Below are 13,805 nucleotides of genomic sequence, written 5' to 3' on the forward strand. Positions count from 1 at the left end.
TTGCAACCAAGATGAAGCTTTTAATTTCCTGTTGTGGAAGTGAAAAGCCAAGGACTGTTGTGGAACTGGCATCCCGTCAAATTCACAGATGAGCCAGACCCTCCTTGATTCATCATCCCTCCCCCATCCTACAGGGATCTCCAAAGAGCCAATCTCAGCCCCTGATGCCTGAAGGGCCTATAGGTACATGTTGGGTCTTGAATTTCCTTTCTGGTCCTTGTTGACCACGGAAGCACCATGCATTGTTGCTTTTGCTCATATTTTCACTTCGTTATTGCTGTTGTGTATTTTAAGTGCAATCTTTCTACTTAGAGATATTCCATGGAAGATAAGTAACTATCATTCATACAAGTAACTGAGGTTCTTTCCGGATATCCCAAAATCATCCTTTTCAGATTTTAAGTCATGTTTGGGCCTCAGGAAACTTTCAAAATAATTTGTTCACTCATATCTCTTCGTAAGTTTCACTTGATTCTCCCTTCTATGTTAGCAGAGAAGGTTCAAGGGTGATGGCCCGCGTTGCTATTGAAAACCCCAAGGGGGATGCCCAGCATGCCATCCATTTTATAAGGAATCATGAAGTGGAATTATCCGGGATTATTAAGACTGACCCTGCTGGCTGACTCTGCTTAGACCCAGACAGACGGCCTGCTTTTCATACGAATAGTCCTCCTTTCTTCCCTATGCCTCTAGAAACCAGGCAGAAGTTTTCAATTCTCTGGGAAAATTGTTGAGTGTATATTTTTGCCTTGTATTTGGTTTTAGTTTTCTCTCCATTCTCTAAATGTTTCCTTTTTAACAGTACCTAACTTCCTTTGTAAGTAACTTGGCTTCCCTGAGCTTCTCTTTTCCTTTCTGTTCCTAATGTTCCTTGAAATGAAAATATTTTGCTGTATTTCCTTATTGGTACCTGGGCGGCCTACTCAATGGCTCTTCAGAGACTAGCTGGTGACCTATGGTTCTGTCTGTTGAGGGAGACTGCACATTTTGCATTCTGGCATCTAAACATTGGAGTGAATTTAAAAATGATGACATAAATGGTTAGACAATCATTTCCAGCATGGTGCCACATTCCTTTAATGCAAAAAATCTTCTGTCACCTTGGTCTCATTGATGAGTTTGCCTTTATGAATGCAATACTTCACCTGTAAAGGCTTACCTCCAGTCAAATATTTCTTCTTGAAGACTCTCTACTTTGCAAGGTTATTACACTCCAAATAATGACATTTTCATTGGCTTCAAATTGTGGGTTTAACTTTATTTTCTCCTAAAATTGTGAGCATGGTATGATTGCTCCCTTACTACCATTTAAATATTATTTCCTTATTGGTGATTCCATGAAAATTATGTATGGTCACATCCACTTCATCTGGCATTTCTCTTATGGACCAGAAATCTTCCAAATGGTTCTTTGCATATCATGATCAGATACATTGTTATTGAAATCTCAGGACCACATCTCCCTTCTTGTCACATGTGTATAACTTGTCTTTTGATTTCCCAGTTTAGTGCTTCCTGGTTTAGGGTTGCTGTAATTATTGCATTCAGTAATTGTTCTTTGAGTATAACTCATCTTAGCAAAGACCAGCCCAGATTTCTTACTGTTGACATGGCTTTGACTTGTGTGTTAGTTCTATTGGGTTTCCAAGATAGTCCAAGGAATCCATTAATTCTACCAATCAACCAATCAACAATCTGACTGAAAAAAAAATCTGTCGAACTAGCTACTGATTTAAGCCATTTTATATTGCATTGCTATATACTGTGCAATTACACTGGGATTTATGATATTGTACACTGTGGATTCCAGGCATACTGTAGATCAAATATTTTGTCTCTAGGTTATTACCAGTTTGATGGATTATTTAATTTATAGTGGCCTAACTAATGTGTTGGAATGTGGCTAGGATCTATAGGATAAACAGATGCAACTCCAGTCATCCACCTCATAAGACTCCAACTTAGTATGTGTGATAGGAAATAGATTATAGTATAGAGGTGAAGGGCACTGGATGGTAAGAGGACACCTGAGATCTATCCTAGCTCTCCCACAACACATCTCTTTTAACCCATCTGGGCTTGAGTTTTCTCATCTGTACAGTGGACTACAGTTTCTGAGGCTTCTTCTAGCTCTGAAAAGTTAAGACTCTATCTTCAGTTGGAGATTAGCTGTCCCTTCTTGACTTTGGAAGATGGTATTGACTATTAAAGGATCTTTCAGATTTCTGTTTCTTCTTATCTTTGGTTTCAGAATATAGTTTTATTCAGTCTATGGCAGAAAACATTTCTTAGTGAAATGAACTACTTTTTGCCATGTAACAGGGAATACATGATTAATTTGGTGGAATGACATTGACTCATTTAGGTTGCCTTATTCTTCATGATTTTATTCAGTCATTGGCTTCTAAGACCTCTGGGAGCCTGTGCTCCACACAGACACTAAGAGTCTCTTCCCAGATTCTGGTTGCAGGTGAGAGAGTGATCTTCCCACCATGAACAAGTTAATCCCTGTGGTCCATTAGGAAGGTGACAGCCTGGGGAACCATTTGCCCATTGAGTGCACACGTCTGGAAAATTGCCCTTGGTACAGCAAATATACTGCTCTCAATTTTTCATCCACATCAATGAGAAGTGAGGAGTGGCCCTTTAGCAAGATGTAACTATGCAATAATGTAACAAAGCTGGCTAACAGCACTTCATTTATTACAAGGCTAAATGCTCATAACTGTTTGTAAAGGATGAATTCATAAGCTCTGCAGACTTTGAGTTTATATACAATTGATTTCCATTTACAAAGGCAGAAAGTCCTGTTTTCTCTAAATGTCAAGCTTTGACTTACAAAACTCCCGTTTTCTTTTAGGTTGGTATGTGTATGTGTTTAACTAGATGAGGAGGAAGGGAAATAGAACTTGAAATGTGAGAGAAGGGAAAACACATTTCAGAAATTCTAAACAAACAAAACCCGAAGAACTGAGGGGGAGTCATGGAAGGTATTAACAGAAAAGACACACAGCATATACTTCTTCTTTTATGTGATTCTTCTAGGAGCAGAAGGGACTAGAAAGATTGTATTTTCTCAACAGAAGTGTGAATCTGGAAATTCTCAAGCCAGAATTGGTGTAATTTCATGCTGCAAAGAGGCACTTTGCTTATGCAATTGAAATAAAACATGAAGTGCCTACCTGGGTGTTTGCAGAGTAATTATAAGCAAATAAGACTAATTAGAAGCTTTCATAGTCACTAATTAGAAGCTAGGAAGTGACACTCTGTGGTGCAACAATCTCCAGATGTTTGGAAGACTCACATAGAAAGGGTGCACAATTCCTTACCGGGGGCTTTTACTTCCTTCCCCAAGGCCAAAGTCCCTGTTCTAAGAAGCACATCATTTTGGAAGCAGGGATCCAGTGTATGGTTACACAGAAATCTAGCCCTTAACTACACATTTGGGATAATGAGTATAGGAAATAGGGAGAGGTGATATTTTAGTCCAGTTGTGCTTGGAAAATATCATTCGCATGGAATAGGAGCTTACATGGAGCAGGCTGAGGAACACTTTCAGTTGAAGCAAATGGAAACCTGAGGCTCTTTGCTTAACCTTTGGGGACTTTAAAACATTTGGTTTTTCCTACCCCATGGCCAGGTCCTGTTTATAGATCAGATTGGGCATGGGAGAAAGTATGAAGTCAAGGGAGGAAATGGGCATGCAATAGGGAAGGGAGGGAGATGGACCCAGAGAGTATTATGCTCAGCAAAATAGGCCAGGCGGAGATAGACAAATATCATATGATTTTACTTATATGTAGAATCTAAAAACAAAACAACATGAACAAAACAGCAGTAGACTCACAGACACTGAGGAAGGACTGTTGGTTATCATGAGGGAGGGTTGGGGCGGGTGCGTGGGGTGGCTGAGGGAGATAAAGAAGCACAAAAATCTCAATATAATATAAATTGGTTATGGGGACAGAAGTGCAGCATGGAGAATATAGCCAATGATTCTGTAATATCTATGTTGACAGGTAGTAACTGCACTAGGGTGAGGATTTAATAATGTAGGTAACTGTTGAATCACTGTGTTGTGCACTTGAAACCAATATAATATTGTATATCAACTATATTTCAATAAAAAAACTATACTTAAAAAAAAGTTCACTTTGCTGAATAAGAATATTTTAAAAGATAAGCCAGACATATTCTCCCTGCAATCAATTTGATTGAAAAGCAGAAGTACTACTTTCTTAAACACAGTTCATTTTTGTAAGTTGCTGTGACAGTATAATATGGAAAAAATAAGGCTTCCTATCAATGTAAGCATTTCTAGGGTGAATCTTATGCAAAAATGTGGACGTGCAACAATTCATGCCCTCATTTCTTTCAACAAGGTAAAAAAATCATGGCTCTGTAAGTTTCCAAGTTTCAATGTTTTCTTGTATCTTCTTGTTGTCGGGCATTCAGAGGTATGTCTTGGTTCTAATAGCCTTGGTAGAAACATGCTGAAAATAGAAATGAATATAAAACCTTTTGTCTTTAAGCTAATTTGGTATGGATTTGTGAGGCCTGAGTAAACTGGTTAATTAGTAAATTTCTTAAAATAATACAAATGACTGTAGGACACATAGGAAGAACAGTAGATTCAGAAAAAAAGGTTAGTATTGTATTCCCATGTTTTGTAAAAGATATTAAGGCCACCAATACAGGAATTGGGTTCCTCTTTTGGTTTTCTGTGGTGATTTCCTATCAGCTTCATGGTCTTGGACAGGGAGAAGCAAAACGCAAGATGGCCTTTGACTTTGTTTCCATCATGCTCAGCAGCGACACTGGCTGGATCTGGGCTCAGCGTTCTTGCAGTGTGTTCAACGTGGATGCTCTGACTGGTGGGGAGGACGTGGCAGTGGGCTGACGAGTGTGTCTGTGCGTGGAAGGGCTCATTGGGCGCAAGAGCCTCTGGGTGGAGGGGCTTCTCTCTGGCATGGCCTCCTCATTGGCTTGAGCTCGGTCGCAGAGCTTGGTCTCACCCTTAAACGGGGTGGGGTGGGGGTCTCAAGCAACTTCAGAGAACTGAACAGCAGCTGTGACACTCCGGGCGGCATTTCTTCTTTTTCTTGGGGTGGAAAATGGTGAGGATTGCTTCATCAAAAACTGCTTTGAGGCCTTTCTGGGTCAGGGCCGAGCATTCCAAATAGCACTGTGCTCCAATCTTAAACACAAAAGAGAGAAAGGCATGAGAGGAAAAAGAGAAAGGCACAGGGTCAGCCCTCTGCCCAGCCAGGTGCTACCCCTGCGGCTCCCACAAACAGCCAGGGGGTTGGTTTGGAGTTTGTTTTTTTCCTTTTGCATTTCAATTCGCGTCTGCTCTCCTAATTTTTATATGTTTTACTTTCTGATATTAGTTGACACACAATATTATATGAGTTTCAGATATATAACATGGTGATTTGATAATTATATATATTATGAAATGCTTACCCCAGTAAGTGTAGTTACTGTCACCATACAAAGTTATTACAATATTAGCAACTATTCCCTATGCTCTATTGCTCATCCGCATGACTTATTTTATAATTGAAAGTTTGTACCTCTTTATCCCCTTCACCTATTTGCTTGCCCCCCATCCCCTCTCCCTTACAGCAACCACCAGTGTGTTCTCTGTACTTACGATCTTTGTCTGTTTTGTTTGTTTGTTTGTTCATCTGTTCTCTTTATTAGGCTCCACATATAAGTGAAATCCTATGATATTTGTCTTGGTCTGTCTGCCTTATTTCACTTAGCATAATATCCTCTAGGTCTAACCATGTTGTCTTGAAAGGTAGGATTTCATTCTCTTTTATGGCTAATATTCTATTCTATATGTATATATATATATATATATATATATATAATATGTAAATATGTTCTCTCTCTCTCTCTCTCTCTATATATATATATGTATATAATCTCACAGCTTTATCCATCTATTGATGGATACTTAAGTTGCTTCTATATCTCGGCTGTTATAAATAATGCTACAATAAACATAGTGTGCATATATCTTTTCAAATTGTCTTCTTTGGGTAAATATCCAGAAGTGGAATTACTGGATTGTATGGTATTTCTATTTTTAATTTTTTGAGGAAGCTCCATTTTGTTTTCCATAGTGGTTGCTTCGGTTTACATTCCCATCAACAGTGCACAAGGGTTCTCTTTCCTCCATATTCTCACCAACATTGGTTATTTCTTATCTTTTTGATATTAGCCATTCTGAGTGGTGAGAGGTGCTATGTCACTGTGGGTCTGATTGGCATTTCCCTGATGATTAATGATGTTGAACATCTTTTCTTGTGTCTGTTGGTCATCTGCATGTCCTGTATGTTTTAACACACTTTAAAAGGCATTTTTTAAGCAGTTAAGAAACCCAAAATATGTAAAAATAAAAATTATAAAATACATTTATGAACAGAGACACCCTCCCTGTTACTATACACTTTATGTGTATGGCAATGATAAAATATTCTGTGCTTGTGGGGAGAACAGTATAGCACAGAGAAGGCACATAGTGGATCTGTGGCTTCTTACTACGCTGATGGACAGTGACTGCATTGGGGTATGGGTGGGGACTTGATAATTCGGGTAAATGTAGTAAGCACATTGTGTTTTCATGTGACACCTTCATAAGACTGTATATTAATCATACCTTAATAAAAAATAAGTAAAAAAATATTCTGTACTTGTTTAGGGCTTTACTTCAAACTTTTGATGATTTTATACTATGGTGTGTTTGATAATCACAAAATCTCTTTGAGAAATATAGAAATGCAGGCCAGAACATAAATTCTCACTTAAAAAACTGCAGATCAGAGCAGACCAAGTTTGGTAGTCAAATTCATGAGCTAGTTCATGAGAGGAAGACTTGGGGTTTTAACTGCTCATGAGTTCAGTATGAGCCAACAATGTGATTGTGAGCCTTTTATTATTAAGAGCACCTGGAGAAACACTTCTATTATATGCATCACATGATAAGAATAACTGAAAAATTAAAGCAGATTCTGAAGAGGTTGGCTAGATGGTGAGCTCCTGGGAAGCACAGCAGATAAATGACTAAAGCAGGGCAGCAAAATCACATGCCTCCTACAGGGTCAGTAGCTTAAGTAGATGATAGAGCAGGGTAGGAGGCATCAGTAGGGAGAGGTGGGATCGCCGGGGACAGCGAGGCTCATGTTCCCTCTGGGGCTGCCGGTCTTACTCAGCTTTAGACAAGTGTTGCCATATGGGAATGTTGGTTCACTGTTGCCCATCTTTGTATTTTTCAAGAGGAATTGGACTGTTGGCTTTTGGGTTAATAATTACCAATTTTTAAAATATACTGTAGGCCAAGCAAGACAGTGATGTGGGATGTTTGGCAGCAACCAGCCAGTTTGCAACATGTGGACTAAAAGAACTTGTGGTTTAGCTTAAATAGTGTGAGAAAAGCCCAAGAAGGTAAAATGAATTGTTTCGGGACATCCAACTAGAAAGTGAAAGAACTGGGCCTAGAATCTGGGTCTCTTGCTGTGTGTTCTTCTACGTGTTCCATGGCAGTGGCTGTGACCCTTATCATTCAACTCTGAGAGAGGCTGGTCAAGTCGACAAGGAATGAGATGAGGTGGTCCACTCATTTGAAACCTGCAGACATGAAAACTAAGCATGACATAAATTGTTCTGGTTTGGGCAAGATATTATGCATTTGTTGCTCTTGTAAAGAATGGTTCCTTTGTGACCAAATGGAAAATACCCAGAGAAAGATTTTATGGTTTCATTTTGACCATGATTTGGCCTTTGCACTAGAAAATGGTTTTTTTATATGATTAAACACAATTGGAAAAAAAAACAATTGGATGCAAGAGAAGAATTAATGGTAGAGAAAATTTTCCTAATAATGTCATGAAATGTCATCCGTTACATTTTGGGATTATGGCCCAGACTTGATATGAACATGCGAAAAGCACACCACTTGAATAATGTGCCAGCTCTGTCAGTCATCCTGAAAATATTCCCATGAAGTGCTGTGAGGCTGTTCTATTCCAGTGGAATACCTCCTCACTAATGATCACAAGCCTCAGTTGATTCTGGAAATTACAGGGGAGCTGTGCTGAGCTCTGCCCACATGTGGGGTTCTGAGCTGTCTGGTTCTGTGAGATGGGCAAGTGCGCTCTTTCTTTCCCCCAGAGGGCTGCTAACAGCATGTCAGAACTTTCCTTTTGATACTGTAGGAGGGACCCAAACTTGTCTTTCCCACTTCAGACATTTCTGAAGACAATGAAATAGTAGGTTAAGGCATTATTGTATAACTGGGTTAATATAACATTATTTTGTACTGATAGTTCCCAGAAAAGTGGCAGATAGATTTTGGGTGTAATTTAGAAAATATGTGTGAGAAACAGAGCTCAGTAATGAGATGAGTATTGTTAACCATATATCAAGTATTCTGAGGGTCAGAGAGGAGAATTCATGCTGGTTCAAGGAAAAGACAGAGCCATGTTACAGGGGTTGCTAAAAAAGCCATTTGTGCCCTTAAAGATGCAAAAAGGAAAACTGTCCAAAGGAAACATGGCTTTTCTTATATAAGCAACTTCATCTGGCTCTTCGAACAAAGTGACTTGACCAGTCAAGCCTTAGAACCACTCCGCAAAGGCTCAGGATTCTTGGATCCTTATTTAGATACACATGTTAGCCATCTGAAATATACTTTACTGAAATGATTTATTTTCAAGAAAAAATAGAGATTGAGGAATATAAACTAAGAAAACATTTTTTCTAATAACTCTATAGTAACTAAAAGGTATTTCCCCAAAGCTGGGAAGTTTATCAGAGGTGGACAGAACATACAAGAATCTGAAAAGAAGAAATTAAAAACCAAAGAAACAGCAAGCAAACCCACAATAACTAAGCAAGTAGAAGGAACCCTAGTGCTGCCTCCAAGTCATCCTTGTGGAGGTGAGAGCTGCTACAGAACAGGAGAGAGTGTGACTGAAGGAATAAAAGTGAAGAGGTCTTCGTAGCTGCAGACACATCTGGGATAGCACCCAGACTGATGACTAGGCCTGCTGAACTTGACCTCAGGGCTCACTGGCTCACTGACTCCTCATAGGAACTCTGTGAGGTAGGTCTACAACCATCCTCATCTGTAGCTTAGAAAACTGAGGCCCAGAGAAGTTAGGTAACCTCCATAAGGCCACATGGCTAAGCAAATTTCAGGGATTTGAATTTCTGTCTCCTGAGCTGTAGTTTTAACTGCTCTGTTGGGCTACCTCTAGGAAATGTAAAGAAATGTGGCTGAAAGAACAAAACTAATGAACAAATGGAGATGTTGTTATGAACTCTGTGAGGATGAGAGAAGAGGGGGTGAAAGTAAGGTATTTCCTGTGAATGGAGAAAAAAGATGTTAGAGTACACAGTAAGCAGGTGTGTAAGGAATCAGCAAATAACAGAGAAGTTTTTTATTTCTTATTTAAGAATTAGGAAAGGTACACAGAAAGGGCAATTTGTGCACCAAGGAGAGGAAAAAGAATCTAATACTTGTGAAAGAAATTTCATCTCAATAAATCAGCATTATGGTCAAATCACTAAAGGGGAGAAGTGTTTCTAGGCTGGGTGGGTTTGCTGCTGATTTTTCTCAACACTATAAAGCAAAGATGACCAGCTCACAGGTGGATAATATGAGTGCGCTGCTTGAGTTCGGTTGATAGGGATGGGTGGGGGTTGTGGCAAACTGAAGGGTACATACTTTGTCTAGAAGACTGATTAAAGGTTGCAGCTGATAAGCAAATGCTGGCCTAGTGTTGCCAGACCTTCTGATGGTTTGAGAAGCCAGAAATGTGAATATTTATGTGAAGTTTCCAAATTGTTCAATGTTGGCCATAATTTAAATCACATTAAAAATACCTGTGTGGACTGGTCAAAACATTTGTGGGTAAATTTGGCCCATCACTTCCCAGGGGTGCTGCTCCCTGTGTTTTAAAGGATACCTTTGCAGGTACCAGTCTCCCTATTTGGAACTTTTTTCCCTTCAGTTCCCTAACTTAATCTACTGACAAACTTGTCCTTAGCTTCAAACCTGGTTCAGATATTAATTGCTCCAGGAAATTGTTTCTCAATCCTTCTCCCCTGAATATGTCCGCCAGCCCCTCCTCTCCGCTTCCTGGGTACTCTGTGCATGTTTGCGGTCAGATGCATTCAGTTGGTGTGCTTTTGCTGTCCCCTCTTTTGGCCTCTGTGCCTCTTGAGGACAGGGCTGTCTCTCACTCATCTCTGCACCCTGCGGTGAAGCGGCTGATGTTCAGTGACCAGGGGAGATAGAGGAAATGCCGACACATAAAACAGGAGGGGTGATGGCCACTTTCACAGTCAAGAGGACAGCATTAAAGACTCCAGTTGATTAATGTGACTGAACCTTAATTACATGATTATTGCAGCAATTTTGCTGCTTTAAACCCCATTGGAGCATGTTAAAAACCCTACAGCAAACAGGTGCTAAGACAAAGAGGACAATAATAAAGGAAGGCACAGGGTGGAGAAGGTTGCTAAGCAGGAGGGGGCACGAAAGAGGCCAGGGTCCAAAGAAGGAAAAAATGGTTAAGTGTTTTATCAAGAAATGTTTTAGGAATTCTGAACTTAGAAAATCATGTTTAGGGGGTATCAAGTGGAGTTGGGAAAAGAGTAACCTTGGGCTGAAATGTAACATAGCATCTGGTACATATTAGGTGTCCAACCAATTATTGTCAAATAAATCCAGTAGCAGTATGGACATACACAGAGGAGTAAAGCATGGGAAAAGTAGGCAGAGGATTAAAAAACACAATAATGAAAAGAAGAGGGAGGGTAAAACAAGTGAAAGGATAACAATGAATATGTATTACAAATTTTTCCAAAATATTTATGTACACACGGGTGACTTTGGCTGTAGAGAATTGTAAATCTGTATGATATGAAAAATGCCCTTTGAGACCAAAAAGAGATCGATGAAAAATGCTTTGGAAAATGAAAAATATTGAACAAAGGGAATCGGATTCTGAAAAATCTGAACTCGCACAGCATTTAAGCTCTAGTGAGAATATACACATTAAAATACAGGACTTCAGTATATATAAAAAAAGAAGCCCCAAACCTAAGGGTTTCTCTTCAGATTTTAGGAGGGAAGCAGAAGAGAGTGGTGGTTATAGCACAGTTTCATATCCTAGCTCTGCCACTTCCTAGCTGGGTGACCTCAGCCTCTCTGAGCCTCAGTTTCCTCTAGGACAGCAGGAATAATAGTATACACACCTCAGGGGGTTGCTGTGAGGATTAATTAAGATAGGGCATGTAAAGTGCTTGGCACAAAGCACACTACGAACACTGCATAAATGCTAGCTGCTTTTATAAACTACTTGACAGCAAAGTCAGGGAGCGGAGAGACTTAAAGCGTCTCTATAATTACATGAGTTGTGATGAAACAAGTTAAACTCTTGCTTGGTTTTCTTCTAAATTGGATTTTGTTAGCTAAACATAATTCTCTCTGTATCTGAGAGCAGTTGCTAGGAGAAACTGGCAAAAAGGCAATAAAGTGATGATCTCAGCCATTGTTCCTAAAATAAGTATGAAATGAGATGGGAGGCTTTGGAACGATTTCTTTCAGAGGGGAGAAACAACGTCCCAAATGGGAAGTCAGGCTAGGTTGCTGACAGGATGATGGTGGGAGACAGGACAGAAGCAAGGGACACCGAGACCAAGCTCCTGCAAAAAAAGCTGGTGCTGAGCCTTCTAGGCCTCCTTGTTGTGAAAAGCGTGTAGCTAGGTATCATATACAATTATTTATAAAGCTATGTGTTTATGTACCTTAGCGAGAGAATTTAAGCTGACTGTCTGAGGAAAAGGTAGAAGAACCTATAGGCACACACCCATTTTACAGGAGGAAAAATAAATGGTTGGAGGAGATAGTTTACACAACAGTCAGGGACACAGGGGTGATGTCCACAGAGCTCGGTTAGACTTGTTTGACTGTTACTATCAGTTGTGTGAATCAAACATGTTTATCTTCCTAAGACTCTGTTGCCTCATCTGTTAAGAGACAAATGCTATCTTCTTAACAGGGTTGACATGAGGCAGAAATGAGACAGAGCTTATGAAGTGCTTAGTATTCTAAAAACTTGATGAATGGCTCCTTCTGGTAGTTCCGATATTACTATTCATAGAGGTAGGAAGTGTTTAGTCTCTTAAGTATTTGTGAGATGTTCTCATGTATCGCATCCACAAAAACAGTTTTATTTGGTTCATTTCTATTTGAGGGTATCACTTAGTTTTGGTGCCTATAAGAAAGTTTTAGTAAAAGAAATAGGTCCATTTCAATTCATGGAGAATTTATACTTAATATTATTCTTGACTGGTTTCAAAGAATGACTCCTGACTCTGCCTGAGGATGCATTTTGCAGGGTCATTGGGTTTGTGCCTCAATCAGCAAGGAAGTGGACTAGGTCACGGAAATGATTTGTAAGCCTCCTCCATCACAAATGACCTCACCCTCTTGTGTCCATTTTAGTGTCTGCTTTTGCACACATCTTGGTGGTAATTTGCTCTAAATAATTTCCCCAACAAAATCACTATTTATGTTGAATGTTCAACTTGCAAGAATGAAGAAAGGTCTGTGGAAACAGCTCCAAATGTGAGCAAGTTGCTCATATCTGTCAAGTAGCCACTTGTATTCTCCAATTAGTTATCTTTCCGTCTATGTTAGTGTTCTAGAGGTTGTTTGTAACGTAATCTAGCCTCTCTAAAGGGCCATTCATTACATGGTGAGAAATATCGAACAAATATAACCCTGCAAGATGCTAATCAAAGTTTCTTGCAAGTAAATCACAAAATGCCTTTTATGGGGTCATTTAAGTGAATTACACTGATAATAAGCAGTGAGATATACAAATATATATCTAATGACTTCCTTTATTCATACTAAATTTGGCATGTGGATTTTCTGAAGGATGCTAATACAAATGATAAGTGCTTTAGCTGTTTAAATTCACCAAGTTTCATTCTTAACGAGAAACAGACAGTACTGGTTGACAAGAACACTAACCAAATGGTCCCCTCCAGCCTTACTGGAACAGAGAGAGGGGTACAAAGCAGAGAAGATTCTGAACACACTGCACTTTAAAGCAAAAGCCTACATAGCTTACCCATCCCACAGCATACACCAAACTCCCCTCAGCATACATTTAAAATTAAATTCAAATCTGACTGTACCGCCTTTGCAAGCTTCACACCATGCTCATAAGTGAGAGGTTTCTCTTTCATATACAGCAAGCGGGCCAAGGTTTTGGGGTCATCGCGGAGATCAATCTGGTAAAAAATACAGATGGGATGAACTCATTTATTTTTTTCAGAACTTACCAGATACTTTAAACTGTGATGCACAGTTGACCCAGTGCAGGGTTAGGGGTACTGACTCCCCCATGCAGTTGAAAATCCACATATAACTTTTGATTCCCCAAAACTTAACTATTGACTTATTGCTGATCAGAAGAAGCCTTACTGATAACATGAACAGTGTGATTAACATGTATTTTTTGTTAAGTGTTGTATACTGTAATCTTAAAGTAAGCTAGGGGAAGGAAGATGTTTTTTCAAATTTTCACAAATCTTAAAACATTTTTCAAATATGTTTATCGGAAAAAATCTGCATGTAAATGTTACCACACAGTTCAAACTTATGTTGTTCAAAGATCTGCTGTAGTAGAGATGTTTTTCCCACTTAACAAAATATGAAGTGGCCATATTTTTTTTACAGAAGCACATATGGATGCCCATATTATGTCTAATAA

The 13,805-nt window shown here is 39.3% G+C and overlaps 1 protein-coding gene across 2 annotated transcripts in view; it reads right to left on the reverse strand.

Annotated features, from left to right (window-relative positions):
- The window catches only part of RHOJ (ras homolog family member J), a 97,978-nt gene continuing 84,173 nt past the window's right edge, over window positions 1–13,805 (reverse strand). Inside the window, exons 4-5 of one of the 2 annotated variants that reach the window (XM_017654450.3) lie at window positions 13,198–13,323; window positions 1–5,197 (exon numbers count right to left, since the gene is read on the reverse strand). In XM_017654450.3, coding sequence (XP_017509939.1) covers window positions 5,051–5,197; window positions 13,198–13,323 — 273 coding nt within the window. In that variant the 3' untranslated portion in view covers window positions 1–5,050. The remainder of the gene's footprint in view (window positions 5,198–13,197; window positions 13,324–13,805) is intronic. The other variant, XM_017654451.3, reaches the window with a different exon arrangement.

This window comes from Manis javanica, chromosome 8, assembly GCF_040802235.1.
Source record: "Manis javanica isolate MJ-LG chromosome 8, MJ_LKY, whole genome shotgun sequence".
Lineage (NCBI taxonomy): Eukaryota > Metazoa > Chordata > Mammalia > Pholidota > Manidae > Manis > Manis javanica.